Raw genomic sequence first — 24,001 nt, forward strand, 5'->3', positions numbered from 1 at the left:
AGCATCTGCCTACCGTGTGTGTTAGCTGCTGGGTTGAGACATAGGTGCACACTTTTTCACAAACCCACATGCCTGGTTTACCCATCCATCCCATTATACCTATTCATGTAACATACAATCAGGATCAATGGGATAATATTTTTCTTTCTACATGCTAGCAGTCAGTATATTCTCCAGTTGGTAGCAAACTGTTTTTATTGCCAGAATAACTTGCATAACTTTAATCTAAGCGAGTGATCAATTTTTGAAAGTTCATTTTAAATAAGGACAGGCTCCATGACAGATAAAGCCCATTTCCTGAGTCCCATCAGATGACACCAATCAATCAATGGGACCCTATCAACTCTACCAAATGGGATGGGCAGAAAAACTACTGAAATTAAGTGCTCCCTCAAATAATAGCTCCTAGGCCACGTAACCTTGAATTAAACGCAGAAGACTACTGGTAGTCAGTATGGCTCACAGAGCAGAGATATTATCTGGACAAACCACAGCATATCAGCTGCAGCTTTCAAGTGGTCTACTAGGGCAGCCCCATGTAGAGTGCAGAGCCATAATCAGAATGTGAGCTGCCTGAAGGTAAAGAAATCCATGTGCCAGGTAGACGTGTAACTTGTGCAAAGGCTTAAGCTGCCACTTGCTGCCTGAGCCAGAAGTCCAAAAAAAATCCTTCAAATTATGCTCCAGGGCTGAAGGGGGAAGCGTGACCCCAATCAGGACTAAAGAGGGAAAACACCCCAGACTGTGACACCCACAGCCACGTTATCTTATCGGGGCTGATCCTAAGCCTATTCTTTCCTAGCTGGACTCGCAAAGTTTTCAGGCACTCAGACAAGACCTTGCCAGCATTACATGATTGTCCCAGGGTCAAAAGATATAACTGGGCACCATCAGCATACTGATGAAATCAGACCCCAACTAACAGCTCACCCAGCAGCCTTAAACAGGAAGGGCAAGAGTGTTGGCGATAACCATCTTGATAACTCACAGAAGTGGCCTTCAGCATGCTGTTTTGTAGTCCTAGAGTTTTCTGTTAGTGTGTTGAAAATGCAGTGTTAGGGCACTGTTGTTCAACGCAAGACAGTAACAACATCTGTTATGTCCCACAGGTACCATCCTGTCCTTATATTCATCCATATATAGAGATACGTTTGTTTTTCTGTCGAATACAAGCTGATTCAGAGGCGAGCCTGTAGCCTAGAGGTTAATATCCTGCCTTGCAGGTAAAAGTCTACTGGTTCAAATCCTGGCAAGGATATTTATTTGTTTTATTTATTTATTGGATTTGTATGCCGCCCCTCTCCTAGCTGAATAGAGCAAAAGAGCTCAAAATAGATCTATATTAGTCTCCCTTCCTTTTTATTTATCAACAAACATATGTTAGAGATATAGAGATATACAGTAGATACATAGAGACACACACGCAGACACACATAAGCCACTGAGGAGGGAGGTCTTCTGGAGTTTAAAAGTGGAGTGCTATCAATATATTGTGAACATTCAATTTTATTTTTCCTTACCATCCAATTCCCTGAGCATTTCCCAATTTTGGCAATAGACAAGCAAGAGCAATCTCAATACAGTGGTACCTCTACTTAAGAACTTAATTCGTTCTGTGACCAGATTCTTAAGTAGAAAAGTTTGTAAGTAGAAGAAGTAGAATTTTTCCCATGGGAATCAATTTAAAAGCAAATAATGAGTGCAAACTCTTTAGGAAAGAAATAAAAGCGCGGAATTTGGGTGGGAGGAGGAGGAAGAAGAGCAAAGGGAGCATTTCTTTTCTCTGGTTGCTGGCAGAGGTTTATTCCCTTTCCAAGCACTCAGAGAATGGAAAATGCTTTGTTCGCTCTGGACTGCCAAAGCCTCCTTAAGCGCCACTGAAAGGCTCCTCTGGCAGCCCAGAAAAGCCCGAGATGGCCGGGATTAAAGGGGGAATTTCAGGAAACTGGCCAGGCCTTTGTGCCGCTCTCAAATTTCCTGGGAAATTTTTCTGGGCTCGGGTTCTTAAGCAGAAAATGGTTCTTAAGAAAAGGCAAAAAAAATCTTGAACACCCGGTTCTTATCTAGAAAAGTTCTTAAGTAGAGGTAGTACTGTACAACCACCCTTGTTCTCGAAACAAGAGGTATGGCCCATAAATTTAATAAATACATAAATAAATCTGAAATTAAATCTGAACAAGATGGAGAGTCTGTTGGTCAATAGGATTAAGGAACTGATGCTTATCCCGTTTGGAACAGGGATATGTTCCTTTGAAAAAGCAGGTTTACTGCCTGGAAGTGCTTCCCAGCTGGTGACCATGGCAAGGTCATCATTTTACACAGTTATATCTAATGTGCCCACTGCAACCATTCTCAAACCAGTCAAGTTATCCACTTCTTAAATTATTTCCCATTTTGACTATGCAAAGTGCTCTGGAACAATTGTCTGCAAGTTGGCAGTAGTAAAAAAACGTGGTAGCCATGCTGCTAATCATTGCAAGATGCATGAATCATAGGATGCCCACTCTGATTATATTTGCTGCCAGTTATTTATTGGGCCCAATTTAAGGTGATGATGTCGACCTTTAAACTCTAAACTGCTTAAGACTGATTATCTTCTTACAAATTTGTCAAGTTGTTAAAATCATCAAAAAAGGCTCCGCTGAAGATAAACCAGGTCCTGGCATACACAAAAGCTCCTTCTATCTCACTCCCGGATAAATAGAATATAATATGAAATGTGTTGGAATATAAGTAGCTCTGGTTGGTAGTTGAGCCTGTTGGCCTGAGCCTGGCAATTTGGTTGCAAACGTTTTGTCACCATTTGAGGAGACATTGTCAGTACGTGTGGAAGTGTTTGACCAAAATGAACAATTCAAAGTGCACTTCAAATGGTGACAAAATGTTTGCAACCAAACTGCCAAACACAGAATTCAGACCAACAGCCCAGAATAGAATACAGTATTCTAATTTTCTGAGATGGTGGATTTGAGGTTTTTCATTAGCTGTACCCCGTAATCATCACAATTATGAAAAATCACAGCTTGAACTATCTTGCCTTGCATATAACGATTCTCTCTAACATACAGTGGTACCTCATCATACGAAATTAATTGGTTCCAGGAGGAGGTTCGTAAGGTGAAAAGTTCGTAAGATGAAACAATGTTTCCCATAGGAATCAATGTAAAAGCAAATAATGCGTGCAAATCCTTCAGGAAAATCCCAAACTTTAGAAGGGAGGCGAACAGAGGGCAGGGAGGAGCAGCTAAAGGGGGCGGGTGGAAGAAGCAAGGCTAGGCTAAAGGGTGAGTGGGAAGGAAGAAAGGCAAGGGGGGCGCCCCTCCCTTTTCTTTCTTAAAAAGACACCCTTTCAATTCCTTTGCAAGCACCTTGTTCTCTACAAAATTTTTCCTCCCCCAAGCTGCCCCTCCCTCCTCCCTTTTCTTTCTTCAAAAGACACCCTTTCAGTTCCTTTGCAAGCACGTTGTTCTCTGCAAAAAATTTTCCTCCCCCAAGCTGCCCCTCCCTCCTCCACTTTCTTTCTTCAAAAGACACCCTTTCAGTTCCTTTGCAAGCACGTTGTTCTCTGAAAAATGTTTCCTACTCCAAGCAGCCCCTCCCTCCTCCCTTTTCTTTCTTCAAAAGACACCCTTTCAGTTCCTTTGCAAGCACGTTGTTCTCTGCAAAAAAAATTTCCTCCCCCAAGCTGCCCCTCCCTCTTCCCCTTTCTTTCTTCAAAAGACACCCTTTCAGTTCCTTTGCAAGCACGTTGTTCTCTGAAAAATGTTTCCTACTCCAAGCAGCCCCTCCCTCCTCCCTTTTCTTTCTTCAAAAGACACCCTTCCAGTTCCTTTGCAAGCACGTTGTTCTCTGCAAAAAAAATTCCTCCCCCAAGCTGCCCCTCCCTCCTCCCCTTTCTTTCTTCAAAAGACACCCTTTCAGTTCCTTTGCAAGCACGTTGTTCTCTGCAAAATGTTTCCTACTCCAAGCAGCCCCTCCCTTTTCTTTCTTCAAAAAAGGGGGAAAAAAGAAACCCCTTCATCCCAGCAGCAGCTGCTTGGGTTCGTAAGGTGAAAATAGTTCGGAAGAAGAGGCAAAAAAATCTTAAAGTTCATTAGAAGAGGCGTTCGTAAGATGAGGTACCACTGTATTACATTTCACCTTTTAAGTTGCCTTACTGAAATAAATGAACTTTTGCACAATATTCTAATTTTTTGAGTCTCACCAGTATGGAAGACTTTAGAATATTCATGTTTCAGCTAGTAGTGGGCATATTGACTTGGGCAAAAATCCTTCTAGGTATCAGATCATGGAATCATACAATGGTAGAATTAATTCTATGCTATTTTAGAGAGTAATTCCCACTCAGGTATACAACATTTCTACAAAAATTACAGCTCAGAGTATTTTTTAAAAGACATTTGTGATCAATATTGTTTTATACACAACACAGCACTGTGCTATTTAGCACAAAGCAGGTCTCGCTGCATTGTGATATGATCCCCAAATTAGCATGCATAGGATTTTAGTCTCGTAGGATTATGTGCTGCCTCTGATGAGCTGTGGAAAACAACTTGTTCCGAACATACAGCTCTGTTAAACCATAAACAGGAACTACAGGAGGGCTACATATAATCAGAAGCAGCTGTTTAAAGGTAACATTTTCTTGTGTTCCATAATAATTAGATTAAAATGTACAAAATGTTTAAAATCGCCATTCCTGCCAGGTCATCAGACGTTTTGGTTCTGAAAGTCACTTGGGTTTTAGCACATCTCAGTCTAAAATCCCGACATGCTAGCACATGTGACTGAATTCTAGTCTATGTATATTACAATTCTAGTCTATATATGTTAGCAAACAAGGAGAGAAGCAACTTAGAACTAAGGAGAAATTTCCCGACAGTTAGAACAATTGATCAGTGGAACAGCTTGCCTCCAGAAGTTGTGAATAATCCAACACTGGAAGTTTTAAAGAAGATGTTGGATAAGCAGTGTAGGGTCTTCTTCCCAAGAAAGAGGTTGGACTAGAAGACCTCCAAGGTCCCTTCCAACTTTGTGGTTGTTATTATTACTACTATGGATTTCATGGCCCAGCAGATCTATGATTATTTCATATGCTTTTGGACTTTGATGGTGCCGTTTTAAAAAAGCAATCTGTGTTAACAGACCTTAAGCTTTGAAACTTAAAAGCAGATCTTCTACATTACATTCAGCCTTTTATGGTATAGAATCATATGCAATATTTTGCTCGTATCAAAATGCAAAAATAACAAAATGGTGATATCACTGATATGTTGACATAGGAAGAAGAAAAAAGAAACAGCACTATGACAATTCTTACTATGATAGTAAGAATTGTGGCTAAATTTGACAACCTTAGCTCCCACTTAAAAGTGGTCTGGAACAGGGGTGAAATCTACTTACCTTTCCTACTGGTTTGGAAGTGCACACTTTGTGTGTGTGTGCAGTGCTTGCTTTGCTGGTACATGCACACACTTTTTCATCCCCGCTTCATTCGCGCACATGCACTTTTTCACCTGTGCATGAGCAGAGGCTTAAAATAAGAGAATGGCAGAGTGTGGGTGGAGCCTCGCGCTGCCAACGCTACCAGTTCTGCAGACCACCAGTACTCGCCACTACCAGTATGCCCAAACCGGGCTGAACCAGTAGCATTTCACCTCTGGTCTGGAGGTTTGCAGCCTAGGTTCGTTACCTCCAATGTAAATCACAATCTAAATATTTTAGCCTCAGATAGTTCTTATGCTAAAGCATTTTTACAGGAATGGGTATCCTAAGCAAAATAGAAAAATGTATTATTTCCAATTAGAAATGAATGAAAACAAAGAGGTCACTAGTGGGTTTACCTAAACTCATTTTCTTTTCAGGCTCTTTCATTTTAATTTGGGGGGGTGATAAGAGGGTCTCTAAGTTTTGGATGATAATGTATTCGGCTAATTAGCGAGCAAGAGAGTCTTACAAAATTTTCACATAAGTAATGTAATGAAAATGCAACAAGTCAGTTATATTGTGAGCAGAATTTATTTATGGCTGAGAATTCCTGTCAATGTTGGGTTTAAAGGAGTCCTTGATACTGAACACAAGACCGTTTGGAAGAAGAGGCATAATGGAATAAAACAAGTGGGAGATAATGTGGTCCTTTTTTGGTCCTTTCTAGAAAGCTATGTCGAACTTAGAATCCTATTTCTCTTTCAAATGTAATAAATAACTGGAGACTAAAACTGGGAATAAATTGCAAATATAAGAAATTAAATAAGTTAAAGAGGATAGTTGAAATTATTATGACTCATAGGTGTTGTGGTTGGCTCTGGCCCAGCTCCTGCCCCAGGGAATGGGGAGGTGGATGCAGGGGAAAATTCAACATGTCACAGGCCTGTGTTATTGCCGACAGAATCAGTTCAGAGTTTAGTTTCCTCGGACGAAAAAGAAGGTGGGAGTGACTCGGCAGAGGGGGGCTTGGCACACAGCCCAGGCAGTCAATCTCCCTTATCTTCCGTTGATTCAGATGATGACATTTTGGACCAACACAAGCGCAGAATTATGTGTAGAATAGACCAAATAAGAACATATTACAGGAAATAAGGGAGGCCACCTGTGTTTGGGTGGGGTTCCAGTAATTAGGGCTGCTGCTATAAATAGCAGCATGTGGGTTTGGCCATTGTGGAAGAATATCTGATCGGAGTTCATCAGGAATCTTGTGTTGCTGGACTTTGTTGCTTTTTCATGCCTTTGAAACCAAAGCAGAGCAATGTATGTGTGTGTCTGTGTGTGTCTCACTTTGTTGGAAGAAGAAGGGGTGTGAAGTTTCTTCACAGCTGCTAGCTAAGTACTTAATGACTGCTTAAGGGAAATTGTACAAACTACCCGGCTGTTTTGGGAAGAGTGCTCTTTGCCATACAAAAAGAGTGCTTTGTTTATTTTGAATTTTGTGATAAAGAACATTGTTTTGAATTTTCAAACGTGTGTGTGTCTGAAATTTGTACCCTTGAATTTTCGGGAGGCTCCTATCAGAGAGCCCAGCAGAACACTAGATATTCATTTTCTCATTCAGAAATGACTTATTGAAATTATTGGCATTACTTGCACACCCTGTGTCTCTCATTTTGTTTCATAGACTTATAAACTTCATTTGCAATTGTCCCTTGAAATATTGTTACACGTTTTAAATAGTGCAAGAACGATGAAAATTACATGCCTGTTCAATGCATAGACATGAGATCCTTTTTTTCAGTACAGGCAAAGATCTAGTTCACGTCTGTATTTATTTGTTCAGGCTGGTAAGGCTGCCCAGCTCCCAACAGCTTCCAAAGGCATACAAATTAAAAACAGAATCCAGAACAATCTCACTCAGGTGGACAGATTAATAATAATAATCATAATCATAATCATAATCATAATCATAATCATAATCATAATCATAATCATAATCATAATCATAATCATAATTTATTAGATTTGTATGCCGCCCCTCTCCGAAGACTCGGGGTGGCTCACAACACGATAAAAACAGTATTATACATGCACAAATCTAATATTTTTTAAAAACCCTAAAAACCCTATCATAATTAAAAACCAAACGGCACATACATACCAAACATAAATTATAATAAGCCTGGGGGAAAGGTGTCTCAAATCCCCCATGCCTGGTGGTATAGGTGGGTCTTAAGTAGTTTACGGAAGACAAGGAGGGTGGGAGCAGTTCTAATCTCCGGGGGGAGTTGATTCCAGAGGGCCGGGGCCGCCACAGAGAAGGCTCTTCTCCTGGGGCCCGCCAGACGACATTGTTTAGTCGACGGGACCCGGAGAAGGCCAACTCTGTGGGACCTTATCGGCCGCTGGGATTCGTGGCGGTTCCGGAGGTATTCTGGTTCAATGCCATGTAGGGCTTTAAAGGTCATGACCAACACTTTGAATTGTGACCGGAAACTGATCGGCAGCCAATGCAGGCCACAGAGTGTTGTAGATACGTGGGCGAATCTGGGAAGCCCCACGATGGCTCTCGCGGCTGCATTCAGTCAGATACCTGACTTAAGCCCATGCCTGGGTAAGGGCCAGGTCCTCAAGCCCTATTTAAAGGACAGCAGGTCAGGGATATTCAAAGTTACAATTGAAGAGGGCAGAGATGGCACTAGAAAACCCCCCACATCATTTGAGTCCATCAGATGGCATTGCTTTTAAAATGGGATCTGGACTACCCCCATTCCATTGGACATACATCTTCATATCAACATGTTAGACAACAATCAAGGGATGGCCAGCCGAGTGCTTTTCAGATGCACCGATTTAAAAATACTAGTCTCTGGACATTAGCCAGCTGACGTTGATAACGTCCAAAACACCTGTAAGTCACCATGTTGCTTAATCAGTTTACCCTTTAGAAGGCGATCTGGCAAACTGCTGCTTTTTCCTCTCTCACCCTTGACCCCCATTTATCTGTTTTAATCTCTTGTTTGCAAAAGTAGTAACCTTGGCATGACCCAGCTTAATCTTGCCTGGGATCCAATTTTGGGGTGAGTTCTAGTCCTACCTTGGGCACAAAAGCTGGCTGGGTGATTTTGGGCCGGACAAAGTCTCTCACCTCACCTCACCTCATAGGGTTGATATTGGGAGGCGAGAGAATAGAAGGAAGAAGGAGTATAATGTTCACCATTATTTATAAAAGCAATAATAAAGGTAAGATAGGATGAAATAAAATAAATAAAGTAAAATGAGAGTTGTCTTTAAAAGGCCAGTTTAGCCAAAATAAGTAGGAAGATTCCCCCACCCCCACCCCCACCAGCTGTTTTGTTCATGACTGGCTGAGGAATTCTGGGAGTTGAAGTCCACACCTCATAAAGTTTCCAAGGTTGCAGACCTCTGCTCTAAAGCAGGGGTGTCCACTCTTTGCAACTTTTAAGACTTGTGGACTCTGCCTCCCAGAATTCTCCAGCCAGCCATGAATAAAACAGCTGGAAATTACAGCTAGTTCTTGGTTCCTTTTCCATTCCTTGAACCCATAACCATAAATCGTTTAATCCCAGATTACTTACTGCACTGCCTTCTGCCGCATGAATCCCAGCGACCGGTTAGGTCCCACAGAGTTGGCCTTCTCCTGGTCCCATCAGCTAGACAATGTCGTCTGGCGGGGCCCAGGGGAAGACCCTTCTCTGTGGCAGCCCTGACCCTCTGGAATCAGCTCCCCCCAGAGATTTGCACTGGCCCTACCCTCCTCACCTTTCGCAAGAGCCTCAAAACTCACTTATGTCGCCAGGCATAGGGCAATTAGATCAAACCCCCTTCCCCTGTTTATGAGATGTAATGTGTGGTTGTGAATGAATTGGCTGACTGAGTTTAATACACAGTGATACCTTGTCTTACAAACTTAATTGGTTCCGGGACGAGGTTCTGAAGGTGAAAAGTTTGTAAGACAAAACAGTGTTTTCCATAGGAATCAATGGAAAAGCAATTAATGCGTACAAGCCCAAAATTCACCCCTTTTGCCAGCCGAAGCACCTGTTTTTGCACTGCTGGGATTCCCCTGAGGTTCCCCTCCATGGGAAACCCCACCTCCGGACTTCTGTGTTTTTGCGATGCTGCAGGGGAATCCCAGCAGGGGAATCCCAGCATCGCAAAAACAAGCGCTTCGCTGGCAACGGAAGTCCGGAGGTAGGGTTTCCCATGGAGGGGAGCCTCAGGGGAATCCCAGCAGCACAAAAATGGGCGCTTCGCTGGCAATGGAAGTCCGGAGGCGGGGCATTCCAGTGGCGGCGGTGTGTTTGTAAGGTGAAAATAGTTTGTAAGAAGAGGCAAAAAAATCTTAAACCCCGGGTTTGTATCTCGAAAAGTTTGTATGACGAGGCGTTTGTAAGATGAGGTATCACTGTGTATGGGATTTTAGTAGTAATTTTTAATTAATTAGATTTGTTGTTGCGTTGTTTTTGTATCCTGTGAGCCGCCCCGAGTCTTCGGAGAAGGGCAGCATACAAATATAATAATAATAATAATAATAATAATAATAATAATAATAATATTAAGCAGCACATCTCCCATCCTGAAGCTGTTTGCAGCTCTTTTATGTGCTAAAAAGTCTAGAGAAAAAGTCCAACATGAGTTGCAGCAGACAGCTGCAGGGAGCCCTTACGTATATCCACAAAGCAGAACCATCTCCTTTCACTTCAACATTGAGATGTTTACCATATTTCTCTGATATCATTCCCTTACTCAGGGCTCCTCTGAGGCAACAGCAAAAAAGCTGTTTTTTGTGGCTGCTGTGTTCCTTTCTGACCACATCTACCAAATTGGTGGAATGACTTCTTGCCATTTTTGGGCAAGTGGGAGGAGAAATAAATCCTAAACCAGACTCTCAATTCACCCCCACAAAAGACCCATGTGTATGATGTAGACCAATGGTAAAATCCATTTTTTTTTACTACCGGTTCTGTGGACGAGGCAGGGGAAGGATACTGCAATATCCCCATTGCCTCCCCACTCTGGGGCAGCCAGAGGTGGTATTTGCCGGTTCTCCGAACTACTCAACATTTCCACTACCATGTTCTCCAGAACCTGCCAGAGCCTGCTGGATTTCACCCCTGATGTAGCCACATATATTACAGTTCTTGCTCCTCCTAAAACTATAGAAGGCACCCTTGACTGGCAAAAAATTGCAAATCCCTACTATAAGATGTAAGATACACGGACTGCCATCACTACTAATGTATGTCCTTGCAGGACCTCCTCCAAGGACTAATTTGTCATGAATCTCTGCATTTGTCCAAGTTTGAACTTTCAGTATCAAAGAACTGATGCTGAACATTGCTGCTATTTTGTCTGTTAAACATTAAGCAATGTATCTTATTAAAGATTACAGTACGGTCCCTGATATTGATGGAATGATGTGATAGACATCCGGTTTCTCTTTTCTTTTGATCCTCTAAAAAGGACTTCCCTTTCTTAGAAGAGGCAGCTTTTCATATCTCATGCCGAAAGCTCATTCTTCAGCATAGAATGGGGAGATTGACCCCTGGAATAGTTACTGAAATGATTCATGTGTTAGGAAGTAATGGGCCAAGTTTGAATACAGGTAGTCCTCAACCTGCAACCATTCCTTTAATGATCATTAGGCATCACTATTCATTCCTAATTACCGTTGAGGCCTCCCCAGGGTAATGTGATCAGAATTTGAATGCATGGCAACTGGTTCATATTTATGATGGTTTTTAGAGTCCCGGGATCAAGTGATCACCTTTTGTGACTTTCTGACAAGCAAGTGGGGAAACCAGAGTCACTTAACAACCATGTTACTAGCTTAACATCTTGCAGGAATTCGCTTAACAAATGTGGCAAGAAAGATCATAAAATGAGACAAAATTCACTTAACAAAAGTCTCACTTAATAAAAAATTTGGCTTCAATTGTTATAAGTCGAGGACTACCTGTGCATAGCAACTGTATATGCACGCAGGCACATACACATACATATGGGTTAGTTTTGCTTAAGCCAATGTTTCCCAACCTTGGCCACTTGACGATATCTGGACTTCAACTCCCAGAATTCCCCAGCCAGCATTTGCTGGCTGGGGAATTCTGGGAGTTGAAGTCCAAATACCTTCAAGTCGCTAAGTTGGGAAACACTGGCTTAAGCAACCTGTGTCTACATCGGTTGTTCTGGCAGGAATCTATTATTCTGAGCATGAAACTCTTCAGTCTAACTCTGCTTTCTTCCGTATAATCCTTCATCCCATAAAAACATAACTAATCCCCTTCTTACTACTTTTCCTTTTGAACGCATGATGATGCCTGGCATACAGATACACCTAACCTAGGGCGTGTATCTTTTTGATAAGATCTTCTGTTTTTCACATGTATGGCGATGTCTCCATATCCTCCAGTTAATTTTCAAAATCAGGCATTAGAACCAAGGTTTTACTTTGGAAGCGAAATTACCTTGCACGTAGATGAATTAAATTTAAAACCTAGAAAACCATTTGTTTTCTTTGTAAAATCTGTAGAATTGAGAATTGCTGAAGCATATTTGGTAAAGGTAGTAGGCTAGGAGTGGTGAAACCCAAATCTTGTCCTACCAAGAAGCTATCTTGGTGACTTTGAACCCATCACTCTCAGCCCAGATTGGGAGAAGATAAAGGCAGATATTTGTGACTAATCTAGCAGTGGTCAAAACAAATAATGCAAAACTTCTTATATCCTTCATGATTAAATAATCTAAAACAGCTAAATTTTACTGAATATTTTATTTTACTACTAATGAGTAATAATTAACTCATTTTACTGATGAGCAAAAGTATTATACTGCGTCACTCAAACTTTCACTTACAAATTATGAAATTATATTTAGAAGATCTGAATCAAAGGAGAGAAATCCAATATTCTTTTTATTGACCAGGATGAAAACAATTAAATAACTGTCTTCACCAGTGATGTCTGGATTTTATGAACATTAGCAGTTAATGGTGAAGTACAGCACAAAAAAATTCACTGCTCTAAATTGTGTTTATCTGTGCATTCTGACTCCTGGCAACTGCCAGGAACCAATCCCTGTAGTTTTATTGGTGAGATTTCAGATTTGGCTTCTCCCTAGGATGGAGAGAACTTGTCCCAGGATTACCCAACTGGCTTTTTTAACACTGAAATGTTTATACAGTTTATCTTTTTCCAGTGCTGTATAGCTGTTCTTAGAATACTTCTGTGTTATCAGGAAAAAAATGTGTGCCTTATCGGGGGAAAAAAATATATTTATATACATATAAATTATGTATTCAGTTTGATTATTGATGCCCTGTGCTTTTCAATGGTTTATTAAAGAGTAGTTGAATGGTTAAAATATTACTCAACTTCAAAGGGGTTTCTTGGAAAATATAAGCCAGTGTTCTGCTTCTGACAGTAAATATTGTCAGTTAAATCTCAGGCTGAAGACACTAGCCAAAGCAAATACTACCGAGTGACATTTTCTTTTCAGACATGAATGGACAAATGTCATGTATTTCTTCATTCATTTGTGCGGGAACCACCCCTAAGCCTCATGGTTTGTTTATGTAATAAACTGATTAAGGTAGTTCTTTCAAAATTCCGGTTGCTCAGAGGACTGAACTGTACTCCATTAAGGTATTAATGCTGTAACACTAAAATGAAAGACTTGCACCTGTATTACAGGAAATATGGAAATCTTAGTGAATTATATAGGTCAGTGATAGCGAACCTTTTTTTCCTTGGGTGCCAAAAGAACGTGCACACATGCTATCACGCTTGCGCGAGTGCCCACGCCCATAATTCAATGCTTCAGTAGGGTAGAAACAGCTTCCACCTACCCCCTTGGAGGCCTTCTGGAGGCTGGAAATGGCCTGTTTCCCAACTTCTGGTGGGCCAGTAGGCTCACGTTTTTGCCCACCCCAGGTTCCAGAGGCTGCCCTGCAGCCGAAGGAGGGTAAAAATGTCCTCCATCCCCCCAGAGGCTCCTTGGAAAACAAAAACACCCTCCCAGAGCCTCTGTGCAAGCCAAAAATCAGCTGGCCGGCACACACATGCACATTGGAGCTGAGCTAGGACAACAGCTTGTGTGCCAGCAGATATGGCTCCACGTGCTAGCTGTGGCACCCGTGCCATAGGTTCACCATCACTGATACAGGTAGTCCTCTGCGTGCAACCAAAATTGAATGCAAAATTTATGTTGCTACGTGATAAATTTATTAAGTGAGTTTTGCCCTCTTTTACGACTTATTTTTGCCACACTTGTTAAGTGAATCACTGCAGTTGTTAAATTAGTAATATGCTTGTTAAGTGAATCTGGCTCCTCCTTTGCTTGTCAGAAGGTCTCATAACATGATCACGTGTCCCCAGGTCACTGCAACCGTCATAAACCTGAATCAGTTGCCAAGCATCAGAATTTTGATTATGTGACCACAGGGATGCTGCAAAGGTTGTAAATCTGAAAAATGGCCATAAGTAACTTTATAACTTCAGTGCCTTTGTAACTTCAAAAGGACCCTAAATGAACTGTTGTAAGTCGACAACTACCTGTAGATATATATATTTATAAAAACTTATTTTCAGAGTTTCAACATCAACTAACTCCCTTTTTGGAAAGTTAACCCTGTCTATAAAGTTTAGTTTAATTTGGGAAACAAATAATTAACAATCAAGATTTCTGATCTTTTTTCAGTTCATTTCAAATTCAGTTCAAAACCAGAGTAGCCTGGTTGCTCCCTTTCCTTTATTACACCCTTGTGCCTCCACCATAAGAGAAGAGGGAAAGGGAAAAATTTACATAGCAAAATACTGTTAACAAACAGCTGGAAATGCAATATGGTATGGGAACACACACACACACGGTTGAGATAGTAAATCCACCATTTGTACAGTATCTTCCAGAGAAATTTGGTATGGATGAGGAGCAAGAGAACAATGCATTTTAAAAATGGCCTTAAATGATATTAATTGCATGGCTATTCAATGCGAATGGCTTCAAAATATAATACACTAGTATCTCTACCTAAGAACGCCTCTACTTATGAACTTTTTAAGATGAGTACCGGGTGTTCAATATTTTTTTTGCCTTTTCTCAAGAACCATTTTCCACTTAAAAACCTGAGCCTCCAAAACTGTAACCAGATAAGGCAGGGAGAAGTCTCCGTGGGGCCTCTCTAGGAATCTCCTGGGAGGAAACAGGGCTGGAAAAGGCATGGAGAAGCCTCTGTGGGGCCTCTCTAGAAATCTCCAGGGAGGAAACAGTGCCGGAAAATCCGGGGAGAAGCCTCTGTGGGGCCTCTAGGAATCTCCTGGGAGGAAACAAGACCCCCACCCTCCCTGTGGTTTTCCCAATTGCATGCATTATTTGCTTTTACATTGATTCCTATTGGAAAAATTGTTCCTTCTTACAAACTTTTCTACCTAAGAACCTAGTCACGGAACAAATTATGTTTGTAAGTAGAGGTACCACTCTACACTGAGGCTGTTTCAGTCTTTGTATTTAATTGCAGCTTGTTAAGTAAAATTTGACGGGAATAAAAGTTACTATGGGTAGGCCTCGACTTAGTTCACAATTGAGCCCAAAATGTATGTCAGAAGTGAGACATTTATCAAATGAATTTTACCCCATTTTAAGACCTTTCTTCTTACTTTCAGCAGTTACAGTTGTTAAGCAAATCTGGCTTCCCAGTTGGTTTTGCTTGTCAGAAAGTGGCAAAAGGGGAATCACATGAGCCCAGGACACTGCAACCGTCATAAATATGAACCACTTGCCAACCATCTGAATGTTGATCATGTCACCATGGGGATGCTGCAATAGTCATAAGGGTGAAAAAATGGTCACGAGTCAGGATTTTTCAGCGCTGTTATAACTAGGAACAGTCACTAAATGAATTGTTGTAAGTCGACGAATGTTGGTACCTCAAATAGCAATATCCGAAGCTATAGGCGAATCATAAAAAGAAAACATGCCTTCCCTTTCCTGTGAATTTCCTAACAACTCATCAAAAAAAGAAGGTTCAAATTGCACAATTCTGCAAACAGTTAAACGTTGAACAGTGTTCCTTCTCTTCTTCTTTTGCTTGTAATAATATGTAAATTATTTCTATACTGATAATGCAATCAATCAATCAAAAACATATTGACATTTTTTTCTGAAGAAATGCTTGTCCAATTCTTACAGTACTTACAATAGTGTCCCTTTTTAATAATCTCTATTCCTTATCCCATAGAACAGTTCCTGTTCTGCTCATTTCACCGAATTTCAGGTCTTTAGGCTTTTCTGCAACATTCTTGGTCTACTCAGAATATTGATATGCATTGCAAGACCAGGATAGAATGGAATAGAATTCTTTATTGGCGAAGTGTGATTGGACACACAAGGAACTTGTCACTGGTGCATATGCTTTCAGTGTACGTAAAAGAAAAGAGACATTTATCAATCATGAGGTACAATTCTTAACTAAGTACAAATAAGCAATATTGGCCAGAGAATTGTCCCATTCTGCCTCCAAATCTGCTCTAAGGGATCTTCCAAACTATTGGAGCACATCTGAGCGTGCAAGATGAAATTGCATCTCCATCCTTAGTGAGTCGCAGACTAAAATGCTTTAATAAGCAGAAAATTGTTAGATTTAACCTATTGCGAAGAGGAAAACCTGAAGACATATGCCATGTGATATTACTGTAGAACAAAGCTTCATATGTGATGAAAATGAATTCATCACCTTAAATTTTATCCCTCTTTTATTGGGTCTGAAGATTTCTAAGCACATGATGTAAATGTGGGGTAGGTTCAAGCATTAATTCAAGTCTTGACCTCTTTTTTCAAGGGAGAGTTAGAAAAGCAAAAAATATTATATAATTAATCAGTGAGTCACTCACTCTTAAAACAGTATAAAATATTTAAAATCATTTCCAGAAGTAATAATTTAAGACATCACATATAACATACTAATAAATTACAAAGACTGTTGCATAGGATAATAGGACATTAGATGTTTTTAATATGTTTTTTACCCAGAATAGGAAATATTTCATTACATTTTCCCTCCTCACATGATGATGTAAAGTATACATTGATTGTTATTTGTTATGGTGATGTTGTTTTTGTTTCGTTTCTTTTCTTCTTCTTCTTTTTCCTTTTGTATTTTGTAAATGTATTTTTGTTTATATTTTGTTATGTTTTTAAAGAATTTAAATAAAAACTATTAAAAAAAAAAGAATAGGACATTATAACACTAAGATGGAATTATAAGAAGGATACTTCTATTGGTAAAAAATGATAAAAACTAAATATGGCACTGATACTATACAGTGCTATAAATAAGTAACATAAAATTAGAATAGAATAGAATTTTATTGGCCAAGTATGATTGGACACACAAGGAATTTGTCTTGGTGCATATGCTCTCAGCGCACATAAAATAAAATATACATTTGTCAAGAATCATGTGGTACGACACTTAATGATTGTCATAGGGGTCAAATAAGCAACGAAGAAGCAATATTAATAAAAATCTCAGGATATAAGCAACAAGTTATAGTCATACAGTCCTAAGTGGGAGGAAATGGGTGATAGGAATGATGAGAAAAACTAGTAGAATAGAAGTGCAGATTTAGTAGAAAGTCTGACAGTGTTGAGGGAATTATTTGTTTAGTAGAGTGATGGCGTTCGGAAAAACTAAATTATCAGAATACGGTATAAGGGGCATGCTCAAGGGCGGATTGCTGTTACTTGCTGCTACAGGTGCACTGCATGCACAGCTTGAGTTGTCTCACGTACGCGTGCGTGCCTTCTCAGCATAATTTCGCTTTTCCGCATGCGCAGGAAGCAAAATAGTGCCAAAATCTTGCGATGGGACGTGCGTGTGAGAGAGATTTTGGTGATTTTTTGCTTATGCACATGTGCAGAAACAAAAAATACCTGAAATACCGCATGCCTGTGCGTCCCCTCGCGAGATTTTGCAGGAAGCAGAACCTATGATAAAATTAAAGAAAAAAGATGGCGGGGCCCGAAGGACTGGCACCGGAGTGGTCGCGCGCAAATTCCGCAATCTGGCAGCCGCTACAGGTGGCAACCCATCCCAGGGCCTAGTAGGAAATTAATACACGCATTTAGAAATATATTGATTTAATCTTCGTCCAGGAAACTCACCTAAAATAATCTCTATGTGAGAATAATTGTTTAACACAAAGAAAAGGGGCTGGCAGGTAACGGAGCCAAAGTACTCAACTAACAGGTGCAGTTAGAGGAACTGTTTCCCATTTGTGGTTTTAAAAAAACAGACATTCGGTACATGTAAACTGCAAACCGAATATCTACAAAATAAATATTTCTTTGAACGCTTGGATTTCCCAATAAAGAAGTTGAAACGGCTCAGGTTTTTTTAAAGTTTTTAAACTATTTCTTGTATGATGAACAAATCTCCTATGAGATCATATGAATTGGATAAAATAAGTCATTTTATTCTGTAGAATATTTGCTCACCATGTACAAATATAGCTCTGTTTGGACAGAAAGTAATTCAACAGTTCATGAAATGCACATTCGGTTTTTCAAAATAACAAACCCTATTCCGAAACCGATTGTATCTTTCTTTTTTCAAACACTTTGTGTAAAATAATTCAACAGGGCTAACATCTTCGTTTCCGATCGGGTCAGTTTCTTTTTCTTTTGGAAAACATCAATCCTATGCCCAAATATGTCATTTCAGCCCTCAAGAGTTTCACATAGCTAACAGCAGTAACTTGTGTGTTAAATATACTTTTGAAACTTCTCAGGCAATGGCAGGTGGCTAAGCAATCAAACGCTCTTGCCAAAAAGTTGTTTTTAAGATAAAGAATTACAGCAAAAATACTCATGCCCTGCTGATGGAATGTGAAAAACCTGAAAGGCTTTGAAGAGAGTCCCAGTTTGAGGGGAAATCCCTGCAATAAAATCAATTTACATGTTTCTCTATTTTATTAGTAATTTTCATTTGAGGGAATGAAGATCCCTGAACTATTTTGGGACATGAAGGGCCTTTTCTTTTTCTATCCCTGGTTACCATGGGGGACAATACAGTTTCATCTGCTTGTTTCCATGAGGTCTTGTCACATGATGTTGTCTCAGGGATCAGACTTAGAAAAGTCTGATTTCTGACAACTTTAAGTGGTGTCCCAAATCTACAGGCAGAGCTCCTTTCTTTCTTTCTTTCTTTCTTTCTATCTTTCCTTCCTTCCCTCCTTCCTTCCTTCTTTTTTTCTTTCTTTCTATCTATCTATCTTTCCTTCCTTCCTTCTTTCTTTCTTTCTTTCTATCTTTCCTTCCTTCCTTCCTTCCTTCCTTCTTTCTTTCTTTCTATCTTTCCTTCCTTCCTTCCTTCTTTCTTTCTTTCTTTTTTTCTTTCTATTTGGTAGAGTTTAAGAAGAAAAAATGCTAGTAATTTTTTTTAAAGTTTTGTTCTGGGTTTAGCCATTGATTTAGCTGACAAAATTCATCAAGTTCTTTCATTTTCTGACTCTAATTCTGGGTCTGTTTTTTTCCCCTCCCTAGTTCCCCTTTTCCAGGATACCACCAAGAATTTACAGGTGCTTTTCTGAGATAGCAGCTTTGTCCACAGGTTTTAACGGGAGGTTTTCTCCTCCCTGAGCAAACCCAGGAACATCCTGCTGTCTTTTCATTCATGGAAACTAGTGTTTAGAAATATCTGTCTGGCCTTTCTTCTTCCTTCTTCTGTCAACCGCCAACGAACCCAACTTCCAACTGCCCCAACATTCGACCCTCTTTCTTCACACCTCCTCTCCCTTCAAAGGAGAAAGAATTTAACCCTTAATTAGGATCAACCACAACTCTGGCTGTGCTCTGTTCTTCATCACTCAGTTCCCTAAGAAAATACAGGTAGTCCTTGACTTACAAAAGTTCATTTATTGGCTGTTTAAAGCAGTGGTGAAATCTACTTACCTTCCCTACCGGTTTGGAAGTGCGCTTCGCTCGTGTACGTGCCACCATTGCTTTTTCATCCTCTGCGCATGCTCAGAAGGCATGTGCAGAGTGTTAAAAAAAGAAAATGGCAACATCCAGGCAGATGAGCAGAGCCTCTCACTGCCACCGCTACCAGTTCTCCCAACCAACTCTGGCCACCACTACCTGTGCACCCAAACCGGGCCGAACCAGTAGCATTTCACCCCTGGATCAAAATTATGATTAAAATGTGATTTATGCTGATTTTTCACTGTTATAACCTTTGCAGCATCCCCATGATGGCAACTGGTTCATATTTAGGACCGTTGTGGCATCCCGAGGTCATGTAATACTCTTTGTGACCTTCTGACAAGCAAAGTCAATGGGGAAGCCAGATTCTCTTAACAACTAACTTATCAACTGCAATAATTCAATTAACAATTGTGGCAAGAAAGGTCGTAAAATGGGGCAAAACTCACTTAACAAATGTCTCACTTAACAGAAATGTTGGGTTCAATTGTGGTCATAAGTCGAGGACTACCTACAGAGTGCCAGTGCATTATCTCAGAGCTTTGCATGTGTTACTCCAGAGTTTTATGAATTGCATATGTGGTAGGCATTTAGTGGCACTCCCCTTTCTTAAGCTTTTGACAAGGATTGGTAAATTGAGGCCTGTCCCTACATCTCCTCCTTTTTGTCAGTCTCTGCAGTTACCTTTTTAGTAGTATTTTTCCCCAGATCAACAGCACAGTTTCCTACCATTTTCAAGTAGCAAACATAAGTTTAAATAGTAAAACAAGTAAACATTTTTAGTTTTTAAAATGTGCGCCAAATGTCTCCCATAAAATCTGAAGAGACGACGACAGCAACAAAAACAATGAAGAAAATCCTCACTTATTTGTGTGACATGACGTTACATGGTTTTCACCATCACTGCAGTCCTTGCTCTTTTTCTCCCTTCTTTCTTTAGGAGCAGGGAAATTGAGTCTCTCCACTTGCTGCTGAACTACAGCTCCCAGAATCCCTTATTCTCCTCCGTTATGGGGTGTGGGCTGATAGTTCAGCAGCATCTTTATTTTATTTATTTATTTATTTATTTATTTATTTATTTACTTACTTACTTACTTACTTACTTACTTACTTACTTACTTACTTACTTACTTACTTACTTACTTATTTTGTCCAATACAAATTGAAAGTTACAGAGAATAAAAACATGTAGTAGTAAGTATCAGGGAAAGGATAGAAGAAAAGACATGAGAATAGAATACGTCAATGAAGAATAGAGGAAAGGATATATGAATGGAAGAAAAGATATATAAAATATAGGAGAGACAATTGGACAGGGGACGGAAGGCACACTGGTGCACTTATGCTTGCCCCTTACTGACTTCTAAGGAACCTGGAGAGGTCAATCGTGGATAGTCTAAGGGAAAAATGTTGGGGGTTGACACCACGGAGTCCGGTAATGAGTTCCACGCTTCAACAACTCGATTGCTACAGTCATATTTTTTACAGTCAAGTTTGGAGCGGTTGATATTAAGTTTGAACCTGTTGCGTGCTCTTGTGTTATTGCGGTTGAAGCTGAAGTAGTTGTTGACAGGCAGGACGTTGCAGCATATGATCTTGTGGGTAATACTTAGATCATGTTTTAAGCGACGTAGTTCTAGGCTTTCTAGACCTAGGATTGATAGTCTGCTTTCGTAGGGTATTCTGTTTCAAGTGGTGGAGTGAAGGGCTCTTCTGGTGAAGTATCGTTGGACATTTTCGAGAGTGTTGATGTCCGAAACGCGGTGTGGGTTCTTGAAAGCCATAAATTCCCTGTTCCTCAGGCCCACACAGCAGAAAGAAAACAGGAAAAGGGCAGATCAAGTTCATGAATACTACTTCTTTTGCTTCTGTCTGTGCAGTTGGGTGGGTTGTGTTCTGATCTAAATTGTGGCCCAACTAGCACAGTGTGCTTTTCAGATTAAGGATGATTATATACCATGGTTTCTTTTCCTCCAAGCTCAACATGTAAAGTGCCCAATATTCAATACAGTGGTACCTCAAGATACGAATCCCTCGTCTTACGAACAACCCGAAATACGAACCCGGGGTTCAGAAAATTTTTGCCTCTTCTTACGAACTTTTTTCGTCTTACGAACGCCAAACCCAAACTTCCGGGTTCGGCGTTCGGGAGGCTGCTAGGAAGCCCCCCGGCTGTTTTAAAAGGTGACAGCCGGGTGGCGCGGCTTCCCAGCAGCCTCCCGAAGCCGAACTTTTGCCGAACTTCCGGGTTTGGCATTCGGGAGGCCGCTGGGAAGCCCCGCAGCCCGGCTGTCACCTTTTAAAACAGCCAGGGGGCTTCCCAGAAGCCTCCCAAACGCGGAACCTGGAAGTTCGGGTTTGGCGTTCGGCTTCGGGAGGCTGCTGGGAAGTCCCCCCGGCTGTTTTAAAAGGTGACAGCCGGGCAGCGGCGTTTTTTTGCGGGGGGGGGGGGGTTCCCCTGCACGGATTAATGGATTTTACATTGTTTCCTATGGGAAACAATGTTTCATCTTACGAACTTTTCGTCTTACGAACCTCCCCCTGGAACCAATTAGGTTCGTAAGACGAGGTATTACTGTATATGGTGGCAACAGGAGGAAAGTTAATAAAAAGCACAGGTTTAAAATGGTACAATCTTGCTCAGGTTGCTTGTGCTAACTAGCCTACTTACCAGTATTTTGCAAGAAAGAGAAACTGGTCATTATGTGACAGAATATACATTTTTACCCTTCTTATCAAATCTTCACCTTCCTCAGTGAACAACAAAATAAATCTAATGCTCTCCCTTGCTCTTTTTTTCATGTTCTTCAGATCTGTGCAAATGCCAATTCAGTGACTTTGCCAGAGACATTATTGTTCGTTTCAACTCTTGATGGGAGTTTACATGCAGTTAGCAAGAGAACGGGGTCAATTAAATGGACTTTAAAGGAAGGTGAGTAGAAGAGATGCTATATTGCCCGTCTTTTCTCTTCATTAACTTGTGGTAATTGCAAAGTTAATATATGTCAGAATCAGTTTTGGGTTTTTTAAATATCGCATTATGAAGAGACCACTAGCCTGTGCAAGGTTGCTTATTGTTTGGTTGTCATCTGATGATTTCAATGACATTTACAGTATTTCCAAGTTAGAATGCACAGGATTGAAGATTAAGAGAATAAACCTAGGCATGACTATTCAAAGACATTCCTGCTAAATTCAAGTGACATGAGTACAGCGCGTGCCAAATCTACAAATCTCTCAAGCCTGTTTATCTTCAAGAATCTTGGAAAACTGTTTTTTAGTAATTCACTTCGAAGTCTAATTTCAGATTACTTAAAAGGGTGGTAGCATAATTGTGGGGTCAGTATCTAGGATATGGGGGGAGGGGGCTCATGCCATCAGAAAGCTACATCTACCCTTAATTAAAATGTGCCATGATTTTTGTTAAGAAATTCAAGCTATTTCCAGGCTCTGAGTGGGCTTTTCCAAAACTTCAGAGTTTTGGAAAAGAGGGGAAGGTTTGGTAGGTAAGTTTTGCCTATTTGCCGATGATTCTAAAGTGTGCAATAGGGTTGATATTCCTGGAGGCGTCTGTAATATGGTAAATGATTTAGCTTTACTAGATAAATGGTCAAAGCAATGGAAACTGCAGTTTAATGTTTCCAAATGTAAAATAATGCACTTGGGGAAAAGGAATCCTCAATCTGAGTATTGTATTGGCAGTTCTGTGTTAGCAAAAACTTCAGAAGAAAAGGATTTAGGGGTAGTGATTTCAGACAGTCTCAAAATGGGTGAACAGTGCAGTCAGGCGGTAGGGAAAGCAAGTAGGATGCTTGGCTGCATAGCTAGAGGTATAACAAGCAGGAAGAGGGAGATTATGATCCCGCTATATAGAGTGCTGGTGAGACCACATTTAGAATACTGTGTTCAGTTCTGGAGTCCTCACCTACAAAAAGATATTGACAAAATTGAACGGGTCCAAAGACGGGCTACAAGAATGGTGGAAGGTCTTAAGCATAAAACGTATCAGGAAAGACTTAATGAACTCAATCTGTATAGTCTGGAGAACAGAAGGAAAAGGGGGGACATGATTGAAACATTTAAATATGTTAAAGGGTTAAATAAGGTCTAGGGGGGAAGTGTTTTTAATAGGAAAGTGAACACAAGAACAAGGGGACACAATCTGAAGTTAGTTGGGGGAAAGATCAAAAGCAACATGAGAAAATATTATTTTACTGAAACTTCCAGCAGACATGGTAGATAAATCCACAGTAACTGAATTTAAACATGCCTGGGATAAACATATATCCATCCTGAGATAAAATACAGAAAATAGTATAAGGGCAGACTAGATGGACCATGAGGTCTTTTTCTGCCGTCAGACTTCTATGTTTCTATGTTTCTTCTCCTGTTGCTATGATTCAACCTGATACAAAGCGTACTGTGTATGTTCATACCTGTTATTGCCCAACAAAACTCTGAGAAAATGCCATGTGCCACAATACATTTTTTTTCTCAGATAGAAATACTGTAGTTTTATCTGCAATGGACAGGTAGATCTGTTCCCATAAAGTAAGTAGACTTTTCGTTTGAA

General features: G+C 40.4%; 1 protein-coding gene across 1 annotated transcript in view; it reads left to right on the forward strand.

Moving 5' to 3' along the window:
- Positions 1-24,001, forward strand: part of ERN1 (endoplasmic reticulum to nucleus signaling 1) — a 111,603-nt gene that overhangs the window by 6,842 nt on the left and 80,760 nt on the right. Inside the window, exon 2 of the mRNA XM_070740367.1 lies at positions 22,240-22,360. Within this exon, the coding sequence (XP_070596468.1) occupies positions 22,240-22,360 (121 nt within the window). The remainder of the gene's footprint in view (positions 1-22,239; positions 22,361-24,001) is intronic.

Source organism: Erythrolamprus reginae, chromosome 2 (genome assembly GCF_031021105.1).
Source record: "Erythrolamprus reginae isolate rEryReg1 chromosome 2, rEryReg1.hap1, whole genome shotgun sequence".
Lineage (NCBI taxonomy): Eukaryota > Metazoa > Chordata > Lepidosauria > Squamata > Dipsadidae > Erythrolamprus > Erythrolamprus reginae.